This window comes from Urocampus carinirostris, chromosome 1 (genome assembly GCF_059441175.1).
Source record: "Urocampus carinirostris isolate Australia breed hairy pipefish chromosome 1, RoL_Ucar_1.0, whole genome shotgun sequence".
Lineage (NCBI taxonomy): Eukaryota > Metazoa > Chordata > Actinopteri > Syngnathiformes > Syngnathidae > Urocampus > Urocampus carinirostris.
The window spans coordinates 58,321,728-58,340,970 of NC_142349.1; the positions used below are offsets into that span (position 1 = coordinate 58,321,728).

The following is a 19,243-nucleotide window of genomic DNA, read 5'->3' on the forward strand; positions in this document are numbered from 1 at the left end:
GGTGAGTTTTAAGTTTAGATTTAAACATTTCCACTGAGGTTGCAGATCGGATCTCAGGGGGAAGAGCATTCCACAGCACCGGTGCCCGGATGGAGAACGCTCTCGAACCAGCAGAAGACTTCTTTGCTCTCGGGATCACCAGAAGACCGGCACTCTCAGATCGCAGGCTTCGGACCGGGACATAGCGGCAGATCAGATCTGAAAGATAAGAGGGAGCAAGTCCATGTATGATTTTGTACAGTACTAAGAGAACTTTGAAGTCACATCTTTGGCTAACTGGGAGCCAATGCAGGTTAGCCAAAATCGGTGTTATGTGATCGTACTTTTTTGTCCTAGTTAAAAGCCTCGCTGCGGCATTTTGTACTAGCTGAAGAGACTTGATTCTGGACTTCGGGAGACCGGAAAGTAGTGCATTACAGTAGTCGAGACGGGAGGTAACAAATGCATGAATTATTGTTTCCGCATCAGACTGAGACAGTATTGAACGGATTTTAGCAATGTTGCGAAGATGGAAGAAGGCAGTTCTAGTAATTTGCTTTACATGCATCTCAAATGATAGATCAGGGTCAAATATGACACCTAAATTTTTAACTGAGTCACTCTGTGTGATGTGACATTTGTCAAGGTTCACAGCAGTTTTTGAGAAGAAGTCACGGCATTTAGAAGGACCAATGACTAACATTTCGGTCTTTTCAGGGTTAAGACGCAAGAAATTGAGTGACATCCACTCTTTTATCTCAGTGAGACAGGCCTCCAAATTTCCACAGTTTAGTGTGGAAGATTCCTCCAACGGAAGATATAGTTGAGTGTCGTCTGCGTAGCAGTGGAAGCTGATATTGTACTTGCGGATAATATCACCTAATGGAAGCATGTAAATGTTGAAAAGTAGGGGGCCGAGCACAGAACCCTGCGGAACACCGCAGGTAACATTAAAGGGCTCAGATGTCGTTTCACCATATTTCACACAGTGCGTCCTATCTGAGAGGTAGGATCTGAACCACGAGAGGACGGTTCCTGAGAGACCAATCCATTTTTCCAACCGTTCTAGTAGGATATTGTGGCGCACTGTGTCAAAAGCAGCACTAAGATCCAGCAGCAGCAAAAGTGATGAAGCGCCAGAATCCATTGACATTAGGAGATCATTTGTTACCTTGATCAGCGCTGTCTCAGTAGAGTGGTTAGCCCTGAATCCTGATTGCATCGATTCAAAAAGGTTGTTCTCAGATATGAAAGCATTCAGCTGCTGTGCCACTACTCTTTCGAGTACTTTAGAGAGGAAAGGTAGGTTTGACACAGGTCTGTAATTACTTAAGATTTCTGGATCAAGGTTGGGTCGTTTTAGTGTGGGTTTAATAACGGCGGACTTAAAAGCTGCTGGAACTACACCTGAGGAGAGTGATGTATTTATAATATTTAGAACTGAAGGCCCAATGACGCTAAAAAGACTTTTAATAAGTGAACCTGGGAGCGGGTCGAACTGGCAAGTTGTCGGTTTGGCCGCAGTCACCACTTGTTTGAGATCATCAAGTGGCAGTTCACTAAAACCGGCCATTTTCCCTGGGCAGCCACCCTGTCGTGCATCTGTAAGTTTCAGTTCTTTAATATGAGTGGTACTAATAGTATCTTTAGCAATTTCTTCCTGTATGCATTGAATCTTTTTAGTGAAGAAGACCATTAAGTCCTGAGCAGAGTGTGTCGAACTATCAGCGGTAGTCTGTTGCCTTGTAAGCGATGCTACAGTGTCAAAAAGGGCTTTGGGGTTGTTCTTTTGAGACGCAATCACCTTCGAAAGGTAGGCCGATTTTGCAGAGGCAAGGGCCGCTTTATACTTTAACAAGCTATCACACCAGGTTTGATGGAAAACCTCAAGCTTGGTAGCGCGCCATTTTCTCTCCCATTTCCTGCATTCTTTTTTAAGGGTTCTAGTTTCATCAGTAAACCAAGGTGTGCGTCTTTTAGGACGTGATTTTAGTTTTAAGGGCGCTATGGTATCCATCACACTAGTCAGGGTGGTATTGAACTCATTCGTGAGTGAGTCAATCGAGCCAGTGTATTTAGGAAAGGACGCAACTGCTTCAGGAAGGAGTTCAAGGAGCTCAGAAACTGTGCCAGTGCTTATATTGCGTCCGCTAAATCCTTCAGCTTTTTTAACACTACATTTAGTTAGCACCTCAAAGCCCCGGCGACCCAGGCGGTTAATTGATGAGTGAACCATTAACCGTGATGAATAAATATGCATGTAAATGATGCGGCGGCTTAAAATTAGAATGGATTTTAATACTTCCACCAAGAATGTTTTTCTTCTTTTAAAACGGCTTGTTGCTTGAATTGCCTCCTTTTTCTTAATCGTCCCGATTGTCAATTGGTTACGGCCGTATTCCTTAGCGAGGGTAACAATGTGTGTGACTTCCTTGTATTTCTTGACAATGCCATCAAGAGAGTCCGAAAATAAATCTTTTTTTGCAACATTCAACAATTAAGCGCTGACTGCGTTCATTGGAATAAATAAGATTAGGATCTCTTATTTTTAAAACAACCATAGCTGCCTGAAAGGTGGCATGTAAAACAATAAATGACTAATAACAAAGACAGTTTATAACATTACTCAGTAATAAATACTGATTTATTCTTCGCTCTTACTTGAAAAATGTGCTTGCCTTGATTTAGGTGGCCCTGTACACAAGACAAGAGTTGAACATCCGCATCACCGCCAACTTCCTGCTGGCTCTGGCCGCCAATCACCCGGCCACAAAATGTCACGTCCGCCGATACTTCTGCGCAACTGTTCAGTTGCCCTCTGACTGGCTGGAGGTGGTGCGCATTTACAGCACGGTCAGTCGATCATAGTCATCTCATGTGTCTGCGGGAATGCTTTCAGTTTCCATACGTGCACTTAACCTTGCTTGCAGTGTTTCAGCCGCTCGCTGCCCATGTGCCTGAAGAAGGCCATGACCGACAAGTTCAAGCAGTTCAACGAGTATCAACTGGCCAAGTATAACACGCGCAAACACCGCTGCAAGCATAACAAGAGCAAGAGCAAGAGTAAGGTGCGGTGTCATACCTTATACCATAACGTATACGTTTTCCCCGCATTTTATACGTTTTTTTTCTTTTTTAATCATTTCAAATTGTGTACGCGGTATCACAATTTTTAATGGGAATTTTAAAAATATACTGCCATGTATGATAAGAAACATTGAATTCCATGCAAATTGGAAAAGAACTAAGAAAGATGCTGATTTTTTTTTTTTAGTAACTAAAATCAGCGTATGCATACAAATTATCTTTATTTTTCTTCTTCACGGTCTTTCTTACTGTGAGTAAATAGGTGCTGTGTGTGTTTTGTATGGTTTAATATCGTGTAATAAAAGGAATTGCAATGATAAATAAGAGCAGCAATTAGCTAAGGTTGACAGGTATGTTGTGTTTATCAATTGTTTTCAAACTACGTGCGGCCCATTAGGCTTCTCAAAAAGTGGGTGTGTACTTTTAGGTGTTCATAAAAAATGTAAAGTCAAATATTTTCTCTATTAAGTACCGGTACGTGCTAACAAAGCCCAATTGAGTCCAAATAGCCTTTATATTTTTCCTACTGTGCCTATCTTACTTTTATCATCCATTTTCTGCCACAAAGCGCATAATGGTGCAGAGTGATATCACGCGTGTGTTGTGATTGTTTTTCATTTTCATTGTACTTTTCAAATTGTGAAAGTAGGAAGAGGACTGTTTCAAATACATTTGAAATGCCTACCCGAACCCCCAAAAAGATAAAAGTTTTTCCGAGTGCCTCTTAAAATTTCACATACGTGCACCAAAAGGAGCTGCAATGATGGTTTCAGCCAGAAGATTGCGGCAGCAAGTAGAATATTTTGAGGGTAAATCCACCAGCATTTAATCTGGCTCACCAAACAAAAACTACAAAAAAATAATACAAATAATAACTCTTGTCCCTGGTGTTCCTTGGTGACTCCTCCTCCTTAAAATGTATCTTTTCTCACACATTATTTTCTGCATTGTGTACAATCAAATAATGTAAGACATTTTTAATATAACTTTTTAATTATGTATTTTTTATTATGTATTTTATTGAGATATTTATCAAATGTCATGCAAAAAAACACCACACTTTAACATTTTGATTTTTGTAATGCCTTATTATCAAAACCAACGCTTAAAATAGGTATAATGTATTTCTTTGCTTTAATCCTGTCTGTTTCAAAATCAATTTAATAAATTGGTCGATTAATAAACATATAATGAAACATGAGGATCCTGTACTTCATACAGTATATAAAAACAAGTCAAGGACCTTTATACAAGGAAAATATTTTAGTGGTTGACTGAGCTCGTCCATGGAGAAAGCCAAATCTTTCTTCCCTTGTTGGAAGACTGATCTTGCGGACTTAACAGCGGCTCGATTAGTATATTGCATTAAAATGGGCCGTTTGATGCAACAATGTAATAACTCTTATGATGATCATCCTTCTAAATGGGCTGTTTTGCTTGTATGAAAGTCATACACAAAATTTTCTTAATTCACATTTGTATTATGCATTTTTATTTTTTTTAAATAAATTTTATTGACACTATTTTTACATTTTAGAAATTAATACTAACTTCAACAAAATAACTCCTAATTTTGTATTGATAATTTCATTGAATATAGATAAGTATTTGTGTGGCTTTTTAATCTTTGATTTGATATGATCCTTTATGTATTTAACATTCTGCAGAAACCAAGCAATGAAGATATGACAAAATGGGCCAACTGGCTCCGATCCGACGCATCCATCCTGGAGAATTATGTAAGCTAAAAGAAATCCACAATTTCAAGACAAGATTAATAGTAAATGTCCATGAATAAGCCTTCCTGGTATACATTTGTAGCTAAAAGTGGACGCCGTAAAGACCGTGGACAAAAAACAAACGGAGTTCAATATAAAGAAGATGATCAGGAAATTTCATATCAAAGAACCAGCAGAGCATGTCATGGCAATCCTGGGCCGAAGGTAAGAATAGTGGTGACTGCTGAATTATAGTAATTCAAGATTCAAAATTATTGTCATATGCACATTAAAGAACCACAATTCCTTGCACAATGATAATTCTTACTTTGCTGTCCACACGGTTGCCAGCGTAATAAATCTAAGGAACTATATACATGTATACATAAAAGAATATTTCAAATATCAAAAGATAAAATTACAAGATTAACTTAAGATGAGTTAAGGTAATAAGATAAAATCGCTCTGTTATCGCCGATAATGGGACCAGAAGCCCAGAGAAAAGTGAAAAATAAATAAAAGTAGCGCCGCCCAAGTCTCAAACTTACCTGGAGATGACGTCGTTACCGACTGAGAGCATACGACTGTAACAAATAATAATTATAGATCTACGTATAAAAACACAAAACATAATTGCAGTCGAATGAATGGTCTCTATTCTCATTATACAAAAGTACAAGAAAATTTGAGTGCTTCTCCTTTCAGAGTAGGAAAGTGATTTGGAGAGCATCTGGCTTGCTCCACGCTAGCATCGGGTATTCTTGTATTGAGCTATGTCTCAGCGATAATTAAAATACAACTGTCCCAAATGTAGCAATTTCCAAGGATTTGTAGCTCCAGGTCATCCGTTTCATGGATAACAGATCTGGCGTTAATGAGATACAAGCTCTGCAGTTTAGCATATGAGGGTTGTTACATAGCTTAGCCATAACAGCAGGCTGGAACTGCAGCCATGCTATTGCTATTCTCTCCCACTGCCTTAATCCATTCTTGGAACCAATAACAATCCACTGAGCACCCCGGGGTGATCACCATTTCCTTGCGCTCTCCTGACTTTCATCAGAGTCCACTTTACTTGATGAAATTATTTTCAATGTAACGAGCCGCTAAAAGCTAGTTTTAGCCCTGCTTCCCAGTTTGTTATGGTTGTGGTATTGACGCTATTTGGCCAACTGCATAAACCAGCCTATTATAGTCCATGCACACAGATAGTCACACCCACCCTTCATACATACGTACAACCCGCCCCTCGTGATAGCTTTTGCTGTGTGCTGTCTGCTTATAACACAATGCACGATACGTTAAGAACGATGACAATAAAGAAAATTCAATGCAAAATCCGCGAAGCAGTGAACCAGTGATAACCGAAGCGCGAAGTATCAAGGAAATACTCTATATGCAAAACCGTAGACAGTCAACCAAAGGGGCCTAAGGTTTTCGTCTTCTTGTTTGCAGGTATCCTGCAGACCAGAAGAAATTCACCTATAGTGGTCTGAAGGGCGAGTGGCAACCAGACCGGGCAGGTCAAAGGATGAAGCTAAAGAAGGCTGAGACATGGGAGCGTCTTCTTAGTCAAGAAGGCAACAAGGCCATCACCTGGGAGAAACTCATTGGTAGACTTTTTTTGTTGTTGTTTTGATTTTCTCAACTCCTACTAAACTTCAAACTTAACCTGTTTCATTCAATCTCATTGTTACAATTAGAATCCCATTTTTATACATTTAGTATTTTAAAAGTATGAAATCAAGGGAAGAAATACCAAACTGTTGAAGATGATTAAAGTAAGAAAAAGACTGTTTCAAATACAGTGCAAAAGCCAACCCTAAAAAAGATGAAAAGAATAGTTTATTCGAACACATCCCAGGTATGCACGTACTTGGATGAGCCACACAAGCAGCTAGAGTCTGCTTTTAGACCGTGGCTACAATGATGATTTAAGCCAGAAGGTGGCATTATTAAATAGAATATTTTCAAATTCCAGACCGCACCTTTAAATCTTCCACGTTAACATGTTTTTATTTTCTGTTTAGACAATAAATCCTTGCCTTTCATGGCAATGCTGAGGAACCTGAGAAACATGATCAAGCAGGGTATCAGTCCAACACATCACCAGAAGATCATCAGCAGGCTCACCAATAAAGTCAGACTTATCATCTTAAAGCTCGATGTTGATCTTTGCATTCATGTATAAATGGTGAAAAAAACATGATTTGTTTACAGAAAGCAGTACTTCAGAGCAGACAGTTTCCCTTTCGTTTCCTCTCTGCCTACAAAGTCATCATGGAGCTTGATCAATCATTCAGTCAATGTAAGTTATTATACAGTGCCTTGCAAAAGTATTGACCCCCAAGAACTGTTTGACATATTGCCATATTTCAGGCTTCAAACTCATGGATACAAAACTGAAATTATTTTCTAAGAATTAACCACACGTGAGACACAGTCATGAAAAGAAAGCAAATATATAAAACAATTTATATTGTGCTGACAAATGACAAATTGAATAGTAGGCGTTGCAAAAATATTGGCCCCCTTTGAGTTAATCCTATGTACAGCCTCCTTTTGATGCGATGACAAACGACAAGTCTTTTTGTGTATGTCTCTCAAAGTTTTTTGCACATCTTGAAAAATAAATATTTGCCCATTCTTTACAAGTTCCTACAGGTTTTTTGGTGATCCTTTTGTGCACATGAATTTTCTATTTAATCTTTCCACAAATGCTCTACAGGCCATTTAAAGAACTGTTTAGGGTCGTTGTCCCGTTTCAAGTTGAATCGCCGCCCCCTTCTCAAGTCTCTTGCTGATTCCAACAGATTCTCTGCCAGAATCGTCCTGTATTTGGCTCCATCCATCTTCCCATCAACTCTGACGATATTCCCAGTCCCTGGTGAAGAAAAGAAACTCCAAAAACATGATGATGTCACCATGTTTAACAGTGGGGTTAGTGTTTTGTAGGGTGATGTGCAGTGTTACTCCTGTGCTAAACCTAACACTTTGCATTTACCCCAAAAAGTTTCATTTTGGTCCATCCGACCAGAGAACCTTGTTCAACCTGTTGTTTGTCTCTCACATGTGGCTCCTTGCATAAAAGGACCTTTTTAGGTTATTCTTTCAGAAACGACTTTCTTCTTGCCCCTCTTATGTAAGATTTATGCAAAGGACGACTAATAATTATCTCACCTCAGCTATGAATGCCTGCAGGTCTTGCAGTGTGATCATGAGCCGCTTGGTTGGTTCTCTAACTAGTTTTCTCCTTGTTTGGGCCAAATGTTTAATGAAATGAAATGAAATGAAATGATCTGCATTTATATAGCGCTTTTCAAGTCAATGACTTCCCAAAGCGCTTTACATTGTGCTTCACATTTCCCAATAGCGGCCGTGATCTGTGCAGCCATGTAAGGCGCTAACCTGCTTATTGGGGGTATTAGGGGTATCAGTGTCTTACCCAAGGACACTTCGGCATGTAACACGGACAAGCCGGGATTCGAACTGGGACCCCTCAATCCTAAAACGATCGCTCTACCTCCTGAGCTACTGCCGCCCCGTTTAGCGGGATGGCTAGGTCTTGGTAGGTTTGCAGTGGTTTTATGCTGTTTTCAATTTGATATTATTTCTTGCACAGTGCTTTAGGTGATATGCAGAAGTTGCAAAATAGTCTTGAATTTCATTCCTGCTTTTAAATCTTCCATAACTTTATCACGGACCTGCCTGGTGTCTTTCTTGGTCTGCATAATGCCGTAAGTTCTCTTTTGAGTCATCAGAGAGCAGGTGGATTTAAACGAATACTTGATGACACACACGTGCACTCTGTCATTATTAGTCATTAAGGTCGACATTGGATCATTCAGAAGTCATCAGGAAACTTCTGGTGTCAGTTGGCTGAGCTTATAAAACAGAAGTCAAATATTTTTGCAACACCAACTTTTCAGTTATTTTGTTGTTAATATAATATATAATGATTGTGTCTTACATGTTGTTGATCCTTAGAAAATATCATTTTTTAGGTTTAAGTTTGAAGCCTGAATTGGGGAAATATGATAAAAAAAATTTGGGGGGGGGCAATACTTTCTGTATTTTCTGTTAAATGGTGGCATTGAGTTAGAGACAGCTCAGAGTTAAATCTATTTATATAACTCTTAAATACAGCCTGGTACACCCTGCACTCCTAGAAACTCATATTCGGATGTTGTTATGTTCACAACCTTTCTCCCTCTTCCCCCGCAGCCTTGCCAAAAAAGTCCCCAAACAACCAAATCCTGAAGAACATCCTCAACGGGATTCCCAAGAGCAAGCGCTTCCGCAAGCTGGATTGGGGATCAACCAGCCGGAAGCGTCTACGGGTGGCGCTCGGTGTGCCCTTTATCTACCGTTTGTACCGCACCAAGAAGGATCAGATCTTAAAGGCCAGGTGTGAGAAAAATCCAAATTTATGGAGCATTTTTATTAATATAAACGACCACCAGGATTAGACGTTAAGCTTTATTAAGGTGGGCATTGCAAAGATAAATTGCGGCTTAGCGGGGGATAATATCCTGTGGTAATTAGCTAATGCGTTCAGAACAATTGGTACCCCAGATAAAAAAATAAATAAATTATAAAATAGCATATATCCTACTTGAGTGTAATATGCATGCATATGATTAAAAAGCATGCAACTTGGAGAGGGAAGCGTTTTGTGCGCCCTCTTCGTATTTCTTGATAATCGCAAGCTTCCTTTCCAATTATTATCATTTTTTGCTTCTCCCCTTTAGAATCACTGCAAGTCTTGGGACCAATACCAAATAAAGTACAAAAATACAATATTATGTCGCTGACTCGCTAAGTCTTTACGAAGCATGTAAGATTCTCAACTGAATGAAGAACCTGTGAGACATTGTGGGAGGTAGTTCATCCAATAGCTTATTTGTGACGTAAAACAATAGCAGACTTAGCGTTCTATATGACATCAACCAATAACAGATAGACAGCTTAGAGATGTAACTCTTGATACATACAAAGACCACAAAGTATGAATATTTGGACACTAAATAATAACTTGATGTTATAATGTGGGGAAAATGCCTTAAAGGAGTGGCTGAAAAAGCTTGTTATTCCAAACGTAAAGTGAAAACGTCATAAGGTGAAGATGCCATATAGAGAGTGTCTACTGTGAATTTGAAAAAGTTCTGAATATTAAATGTTTCCAGTCGTAGGGTATACACAAACTACCTTCTGGACAGCTATCGGAAAGCCCTGGAGACAGCAGTGCAAATATCGTGCCGATACAACATCCCACCCCTGCCTGGAGGCACAATCATCTTCATTGATGTCAACATGAGAAACCCAAAGGCCTGGTCCAAAAAGCTGGACTTCTGTCTTCCTCCTGATATGGCGCAGAACCAAGAAGAAGAGAAGGAGGAGAAGGTAATGGATGAGGAGGACGAGGAAGAAATGGATGAGGAGAAGGAAGAAATGGATGAAGCGGAGGAGGAGAAGGAATTGGAGGAGAAGGAACAGAAAGATGAGGAGGGGGAGGAGCATGAAAGCAAGAAGAAAAAGAACGAAGAGGACAAGCTTTCACCTTCTGTAAGTTGTTTTTTTGCCACATAATTATATAATCTAAATTGAATATTATCGTCTTATAATTTCCCATTTCTTACCACAATATACTGTTTATTTTTATTTTTATTTTTTTGCAAAGTCAAGTTTTTTTTAAATCAGATACTGTTGTTACCTATTGATAAATGTCATCTACATGGAGGCTTAATGGGGGCATTTTGAATAATGACAAATTGGTTAAAGAGCTAAACAATGACATACTAAAATATAAAGAGAATAATGACAATAGGGAGGTTAACCCAACCATTTTAAGGGATTTCCCGAAGGCAGTGATTAGAGGCAAACGGCAAATTCATATGCAAAGAAAATAAAACTAGCGTGAAACTGTGCACATGTAAGCAGCCGTATAAAAGTGCAGGCTCGCACCAATCAACACAATGTGTGCTACATTTAAGAAGACATAAAATACTGACAAATAGAAAGGTGCTTTTACCTGCAACACAGTGTGACATACATGCAATCCGTACAATCTCCACAACATATACGGATGTTACTACGATGCGCGCTCATCGTCTATAAGCCGCATCTCTCTTGTCAGTCATTGAAATTATGATGGATACAATTAGTCTATCGGTACATTATGAATATCTGAATATACTTATAAATACAATTTTAATGCTGCAATGTGATTCTAATCTATGGGCTTGCCATACTGTAGCAGAGCCATCAACATTATAAAATACATTTTCCACCCCGGCTACCACCTCTTTGACTCTGACTTGCCCTCTGGTAAGCGCTACTGGTCCCTCAAAACTAGGACGAACAGGCTAAGGGACAGCTTCTTCCACAGAGCCATCACAACACTGTGAAAACATATCTTACGACTTATTTGGGGTTTATCTGTTTTGTTGCTGCTAAATGAAACTCTGAAAATGTATACTATTTCATAAAACTGCAAAAATATCTACCTTGTGATTTATTTGTTTATTTTTGCTGCAGCTTAATGTTGTTGCACTTCTTTTCATTGCAATATTACGACGCACTGTTATTTTTTATTGCAGTTTCTCAGCACTATGTTTTAATTATATTTTTTGCCTACTTATCCTTTTATCTTATTGTTCTCTTTAACGTCTCTAATACATGTTAACCCTGGAGATCACGTCTAATAGTGTTGCATCTAATGTTTTACAATGACAATGAAAACCAATTCAATTCATTATTTAAACTAAATATACCTGTAATTTAATTCTGTATTTTTTTCTGTAACTTGAAAGAAATACAATTACATTTTTGTATCCTAATTACATAACATGTTTACATGTACATTCCATTTCTCTCAAAGCCTGCTCATAACCTACATAGAAGATAATGTCCTGTTGTTTTATTGAATTTGGGGTGCGTTGTCTGTTTTTGTAATTTCCCATATTTTATCCCAACATTTTTTGAATTTACAACCGTTGAGCACAATTTCCCTAAAAAAACAGCTGTTCATTTTACAAGACACACATGAATCAACGTTGCATAAAGTGTTCCTTTGCCATATTGCACTTGGACTTTTGCGTCTTCTGTGCATCACAGATCTTTCCATTTGTTAGTTAAGTCAAGTCAAGTCAAGTCATTTTTATTTGTATAGCCCTAAATCACGAAGAGTCTCAAAGGGCTTCACAGATTATTCTCCATTATTGTGTGTACATCACATATTTCGATGTCGCTTAAAGAGCGCCAGTGTAATAAAACCTATAAGAGAATTTCTTTGTTTCCTAGGCGTTGATTGGAACTACCCAAACGAATCATTTGCAAAAAATTACTACGTATATTTAACGTAATTATATATAATTATATATAATGTAATATCGGTATTTAACTTTGGACATTAAATGAAAGATGATTTTATTCTTGTCGCTCATCAACATAAACAAACTACCGTGCTTGTTCCTTGCTCCAAAAGCGTTTGTCAACTCAGTGTCTGATCTGTTTACAAGTTGTGCCTGTACGTTGCTTGCCAGAAGCATGAACTTCCACTATATAGGAATGGATACAACTGTGGCATTTTCATTGTGAGTGCACAAAACAAAATGGAAAGACAACCAATCTGTCATTCATATAAGACTTTTTGGGTGAGTAATTTGGTGTTGTGTGTATTAGTCTTTGCTGTACGAGAAGTCGCAGAGTGCTTTGCAGCAAAAATACAGGATGAGCGAAACTGGAATATGGTTCATCATTTGCGGAAATTCATTTGATACAGGTGATTATTGAACTGCGAAAAAAAGATCAAATACTGTACTATATCCTTACAATGGTTTAATTTTTTAATTGTTTACCGTGGAAAAGCCCAATAATTGTTTTAAACCATATCACACAAAGCATTTAAAGAAAAATGCTCTTTTTCTAGTAACATTTTTTTACTTAACAGATCATGGAGGTTGCTGTCCTGCTCTCACTGATGATCGCCAGTAGTTGCGAGGACGCCCACGTGTTCTTAGTGGATTATTACAATTTTGAAGAGGTGCAACTGAAGTCTGACGTTCTCTTAGAGAATGTGCGGAGCGTCGTGCAACAAATCAAAGTATGGCCAAACTACAAAAAAGGTGCACAATTCTAAATAAACAAATTGAGTGAGCTGTCTGATGTTATTTTACAGAAGCTAAAAACTAAACCCCATGACGGCACGCTTGAATTCAGTGTTTACTTCCAGAAAATCATCCAAAAAATGAAGGTTTGTTGTTATCGCTACCTGGCGTAATTTCACCCCAATTAGACTGAACTGGTTCATTCACTCATACACAAATAATTTGTTCATGTTTCATATTTACATATAGGGTAGACCTCCGGGATAGGGCACTAAGCCATTTTAAGGTGTGGACCCCAATGTGAAAATTATGTATGGTGGGGGATAGAAACCTATGGTAATTGGCGGATGGGTTCAAACCCTCAGTACCCAAGGTAAAAACATTACAATTTTATATAATTGCATACATAATTACAGACACTGCAAAGTTTGAGCAAAGAGGGGCAAAAATACATTTCATTAGACACTGTAAAGTGAAAATGTTGTCACCATATCCCGGGGGTCTACTGTAATAACATTTAACAAGTTTGTTGATTTTTTTTTTTTTAATTACTAAAAGCTGAATTAAATAGTCAATCTATTTACCTAAATGCTTTGTTTCTTTTGTGAAGAAACTGAATGTCAAAAAATCAAGTTTGCAAGTGCTTTTTAAATTTAATTTAAATGTTAAAGTTCTCTTTGATTCGTACTGTTCTTCTCAGGTGGACAACATCATTTTTCTGACTGAAAGATTCTCATACAGTAACATGATATGGCCAATCCAGAGCTACAGGAAAGAAAACAACAACAAATGCCTTTATATTGAACTCGCCATGTGTGCAACGTATGTCATCACAATATCAATCATTTTATTCAAACAACAAATTATAAAAACCTTACAAAGTTCCTGAATTGATGTTTACATTTTGGTTGGACTTTGTGCAGAGGTCAAAAGGCCAAAACCTCTGACAGGAACCACGTTTTCCTGCAAGGCTTCAGTGAACAAATTCTGAGGTAAAACTTCGTGAGAGAGTACACTTTTGCAAGGCACTGTATATGATAATTTTTGGGGAAATACATCAATCATTTATTTGTAAAATAATTGTTTCCATACGGAGAAAGAAAACAAAAGTACAAACATAATAAAAAAGAAAGACTAACAGACTAAGTTTACTGCAGAAAAGCACCCTAAACCAAATAAAGCTGCATTTATTTATCTTCATTTTTAACCTAGGTTCGTGGCTGAGAGAGGTTCATCCAGATTGCTGGACCACGTGGAGCATTTGGATAAAGTGTACAATGTCCCACCACCACAAGGAGCCAAAGAACCTGAGCCTGCACATAGCCTGGTGTCCATTCCCACCACCCCAAAGTTAAGGTAATAAACATAGAAGCATGAAAAAGGGAGATTTAAAAGATTACATTTAAACTCATGAAAGTCATGTGGTATTGAAAAAATGTAAATATTACCTATCCCAGTACTTATTTTTAGTTTTTGAGTCTTTTTCTTTTATGTTTATCCTGTAGAGCCATGTCAAATCTAGTTGTAAACAATGTACACTATGTTGTAATCTATGACCACTGTTTCAAACAAAACAGATAGAAAAACAAATTTTACCAAAAAAAGAAAGGTAAACGTGTGTTGTAATATAATAAATAAATTAAGGTTATTAAACAAAATAAAGTATTTTGTGTAGTTTAAAAATATATACCAAATGGCATCCCTTAAGTTGTTTCAATTTTTCATAAATTATTACTTATTCAATTAATTTCATAAATGTATTCACCTATAATTAAAGGGACTTAACTTATTGTAATAATACATCCAATCCAGGTCTTAAAATAATACTTTTTACTAACTAATTTTAAAGGGTTAAGCATTGTTACATTTAGTGAGTAATTAGGTTAGGCAGGTTAAATATCATTTAAAAATATGGCATTAAAAATGAGGGAAATGATAAATATAACAAAACAGTTAAAGGAATTTTAAAATGTAGTTTTTTTGTTTAATTGAACCCCACCTTGAACACAGCCTAACAATGTTTTCAATTAAAAAAAAATGTTTTTGCCCCACTTCACTGCATTTTTCCCCACTATATGACAACAATGTATTTCTCACGCCCAAAACTATATAAAATTAAAACTTCGCTGGTAGGCTATTGGTTTGCGTTACAGCATCAGGAAAATACAGATGTACTATTAGCTGAACGACCTCCCACAATGCATTTTGTGCCTCCTGATTCAGGTCAGAATCTCATGTGCTCCATAAATTCTTTGTAACTCGGCAAACCAACACGATATCTTTTGTACTCAATTTATGGGTCCCAAGGCTTGCAGTGATGCTAAAGGGAGAGGGAAAAACAATAACCATCGAAACAAAGCAATAACCAAGAAATACAGTACAAAGAAGACACAAATCTCTACCCTCGCTAATTTGCATTGTTGTGACAGTTGAAGTTTGTGTTTTTTATTCTCTGTAGATGGCGGGATGTACGCGTTTTCATCTCGTCCACCTTCCGTGATATGAACGCAGAGCGCGACGTGCTGGTGCGCAGCGTCTTCCCGGAGCTTCGCCGTCGCGCAGCGCCACACTGCCTCCACCTGCAGGAGGTGGAATTACGCTGGGGAGTCACGGAAGAAGAATCTGGTCGGGCCGCCGCGATGTGCCTGGCGGAGGTGGGTCGCAGCCAGCTGTTGGTGGCCATCTTGGGCCAAAGGTACGGCCTGGTGCCGGATAGATCTGCTCTACCAGATCTTCCGCAATACGAATGGGTAAGAAAAAAAATCCACGCCTTCTTCTTGTAATAGTGTAATACCATAGTACTATGCACAGTTTTAAAATTTTCTTTAGTCTGTACACAGTTAAATAATTATTGTTATTTAGGTATGTTTGTTTGTATTGTTAAGTTTTCAGTTGTTTTATTAATATTTGGCATGTGTAGGAATGGGTAAAAATAAATACCTTTATTTGTTCGAGTAATTTCTTTTACTGTACTCAATTCGGTGTTCGAACACCGATCCTGAACCGATTATAGTCAAGTACTAAGGTATAACTTTATACTGATGTTGTTCCCTTTTAACACAAAATATCATACATTTTTAATTCAAAAGGCCTTTTAAGTGTTTCTTTCAGATTTTTTTTCATTTTTCATGATTTCTTTCTGGCAGCACGGCGGCGCAGTGGTTAGCGCTTGTGCGGCACAGTTCATGTCATGGGAACCTGTCGTGGGTTCAAATCCAGCTCCAGACTTTCTGTGCGGAGTTTGTATGTTCTCCCCGTGCTTGCGTGGGTTTCCTCCGGGCACTCCGGTTTCCTCCCACATTCCAAAGACATGCATTTCAGGTGAATTGGCCGGTCCAAATTGTCCCCAGGTGTGAATGAGCGAATGAGTTGTCTGTCCCTGTGTGCCCTGCGATTGGCCAGCAACCAGTTCAGGGTGTCCCCTGCCCACTGCCCGATGATTGCTGGGATGGGCTCCAGCCCCCCCGCGACCCTACTGAGGATAAGCGGTACGGCTAATGAGATGAGATGAGATGATTTCTTTCTAATCATGTATTCAAAAACTGCAGTTTTTTTTAAAAACTAATTACAAAAAAATGTTTTTGCGTGCAATTTTTTTCCCTCAAAAATACACTGGTCGTACATTATTTCCAATGGTGTCTGTGATCCACTGCATGAACAATATCTAGTTACCGAGTGTAGTTGTAGATTGCTTTGGTGGCTGTCAAAATTGTTTTATGAGTTTCTGGGCTTCTACGCCATGTAGTGCCAGACATTGAATTAAAAGATTTTAGCATTAGCTGGAAAAAATGAAAATCTTCTGGCCTTGATCATTAGAACATGTGTACATACTGTAAGTGAAGCAAAGTTCTAAGTCAGATGTTACCTGTACACATATGTTTGTTTGTTTTTTGTCCTGGAAATATTTATATACTTTTTTTTCCTGAGTATCTTGTGACTTTTCTAGTTTATGTTTTGCAATAACTTGACCCGGAAAAAAATTAAAACACAAACCTTACCTTTCTCAACTTAAACCTTACAAGTTCCTATTCGAGGATGAATTAGATAGATAGATAGATAGATAGATACTTTGTTCATCCCCGAAGGGAAATTCACATTTCCAGCAGCATCCCTGAGCTGAGAACAATCGAGAACAATCGAAAATAACACGGGAGCTGCTGGAGTGGCTGCCATTCGTGACGGCGCCGGAAGAAAAGATTCAATTATTATAGTACAATAAGAATATGAAGTATAATACTGTAAAATTGTATTCCTTCTTAACAAAAGCCTTTCTTTCTATATTCCGTGTTATATTTATTTATTAAAAAGAAACAATTAAAAAAAATCTCATTAAAACTATAATGGATAAAAATATTTCATTATTGAAATGTTTTAGGGTAGGAAATAGAATGCAGAAAGACCGCCTGTTTGTGTAAATGACTTTTCTGGTTAAAATATTTATATATCGGTATATCTTTTGTATTACAAACTCTAGCCATTCTCCTTTGACAGTAAAGAAAGAAAAGTTAACAGAGCCATTGTAAAAAAAAAAAAAAAAGTGTTTATTTATTCTCGAGCAGACCCTTTTTCATTTATCGGCATAATATGCTTGTACTTGTTGTCTTAGTTGGAATCAGCCCCCGAAGGCCTGTCAATCACAGACATGGAGATCCGCCACTTTCAGGCCCTGCATGGTGATGCAGCAAGGCAGCGAATGTTTTGTTACTTCAGAAATCCCAACATCATAAAGTACTTTTAATTTTTTTTCCATCCTAAAATTGTGATGTACAGAAATTACATTTTGCCTTGGTTTTTCAGGACAGTGCCTGTGGCTTGGAGGTCTGACTTTGTTGCTGAATCGAAGGAGGCAGAGTCCAAAATGGCACATCTAAAGCAATGGATCAAAGCCAACAAGCTGAAGGTCACCGATAAGTGAGTTCAAAATGTTCGATGTTTTGGAGATTTCTGTACAGTATATTTACATTCCAATCAAATTTAATTTTATTCTTATCAGTTTTTAGACTAAAGAAAATGTAGTTTTACAACCAGCTCAAGTTCACCCATTCTTACAACCTCGGCCGGCAGATGCTCTTTTTTTTACAACATTTTTTAAAATTTAAAGTCTGGCACCAAAGTGTGTAGCAGGCCAGCAATGCATACGACAAATGTACACTACACTCACTAACTAGATACTGTCTCGGCAGCAGACAGCACCATTTTAATGGAGTACGGCCAGTCGGTTGGAACAGATCCCTCTTTTAACTAAATGGCAACTGGAAAATTTTGATAAAGTCTGTAAAATTATCATATTTCAAAGTATATATATTTTTTGTTTTGGTTAAAAAAAATTCTCATTTTATAATATTGTTTATAGAATTATTTTATAATTAGTTTCGATAACATTTTGCACAATTTAACAAGTTTATTTTTACTTTATGATTTTTTTGTTATTTGACTGGGAAAAAACAACTCATAATGAACACTACAAAAATAATATCTTAGCAGTTAGACAATTACGCATATTTTAAGTGTCATTTTCTGATTTTAAGATATTCTAACTTGTTTTTCTTGTAAAATTATAAAATTTATATGTATCTAGCAGATGGTAAATCAGTTTACTTAGTTACTCAAGTATTTTTTCTGCACTTGGTAGAAAATATTCTGGATGTTACCTTTTTAGTTTAATTTATCTGACTTTTTTTCAATTTTGTTCATCTCAATATTACTTCTTAAATATCTCCTGATCTGAAATGATTAGAAGTTTGACTTAAAATCAAATCTTTATTTGGCTCACCCGTGATATGATCTTATCTAGGAATTTAGATTTCTAACTCAACCAGTTCAGGGTGTCCCCTGCCTACTGCCCAAAGACAGCTGGGATGGGCTCCTCCTACTGAAGATAAGCGGTGCGGATAATGGATGGATGGATACATTTCTAACAGGCATGAGCAATCATTGGCACGACTACTTCTAATAAATAAAATGTGGTAGTAACTTAATAATGGCACAATAATAACTGATAACGTCTCATCAAACGTCAAATGCATATCAAACAGGTAGCTCTTCCTCTTACTCAGTAACACAAAAAATAGCTCTCAGCTTCAAAAAGGTTGGTGACTCCTGATTCAGGCCTTTTCTACTCAAGTTGAGGTTCTTTAATATCCTCCAAGTTTAGATATTCCTCCTGTGTCAAACAGTAATTTCTGTCACTGTTTTGGTTCCAGTTACCCAAGCGAGTGGGAAGGTGTTGTAGAGGGCAAACCTTACTTGAAGAACCTAGAAGACTTTGCCAAGGGCGTATTGGAAGACATCTGGAAAGCTGTTTTCGAGCAATTTATTGAAGTGAGCACTTGCACAGCAAAATCCCACCAG

General features: G+C 37.7%; 1 protein-coding gene across 1 annotated transcript in view; it reads left to right on the forward strand.

Annotated features, from left to right (window-relative positions):
• tep1 (telomerase-associated protein 1) overlaps positions 1 to 19,243 on the forward strand; it is a 50,801-nt gene that overhangs the window by 5,322 nt on the left and 26,236 nt on the right. Inside the window, exons 5-22 of the mRNA XM_088346598.1 lie at positions 2,668 to 2,832; positions 2,910 to 3,047; positions 4,734 to 4,805; positions 4,888 to 5,009; positions 6,240 to 6,397; positions 6,815 to 6,924; positions 7,005 to 7,092; positions 9,009 to 9,192; positions 9,971 to 10,349; positions 12,736 to 12,888; positions 12,964 to 13,038; positions 13,593 to 13,714; positions 13,816 to 13,884; positions 14,105 to 14,248; positions 15,351 to 15,642; positions 17,499 to 17,620; positions 17,690 to 17,803; positions 19,096 to 19,213. Of these exons, the coding sequence (XP_088202724.1) occupies positions 2,668 to 2,832; positions 2,910 to 3,047; positions 4,734 to 4,805; positions 4,888 to 5,009; positions 6,240 to 6,397; positions 6,815 to 6,924; positions 7,005 to 7,092; positions 9,009 to 9,192; positions 9,971 to 10,349; positions 12,736 to 12,888; positions 12,964 to 13,038; positions 13,593 to 13,714; positions 13,816 to 13,884; positions 14,105 to 14,248; positions 15,351 to 15,642; positions 17,499 to 17,620; positions 17,690 to 17,803; positions 19,096 to 19,213 (2,625 nt within the window). The remainder of the gene's footprint in view (positions 1 to 2,667; positions 2,833 to 2,909; positions 3,048 to 4,733; positions 4,806 to 4,887; positions 5,010 to 6,239; positions 6,398 to 6,814; positions 6,925 to 7,004; positions 7,093 to 9,008; positions 9,193 to 9,970; positions 10,350 to 12,735; positions 12,889 to 12,963; positions 13,039 to 13,592; positions 13,715 to 13,815; positions 13,885 to 14,104; positions 14,249 to 15,350; positions 15,643 to 17,498; positions 17,621 to 17,689; positions 17,804 to 19,095; positions 19,214 to 19,243) is intronic.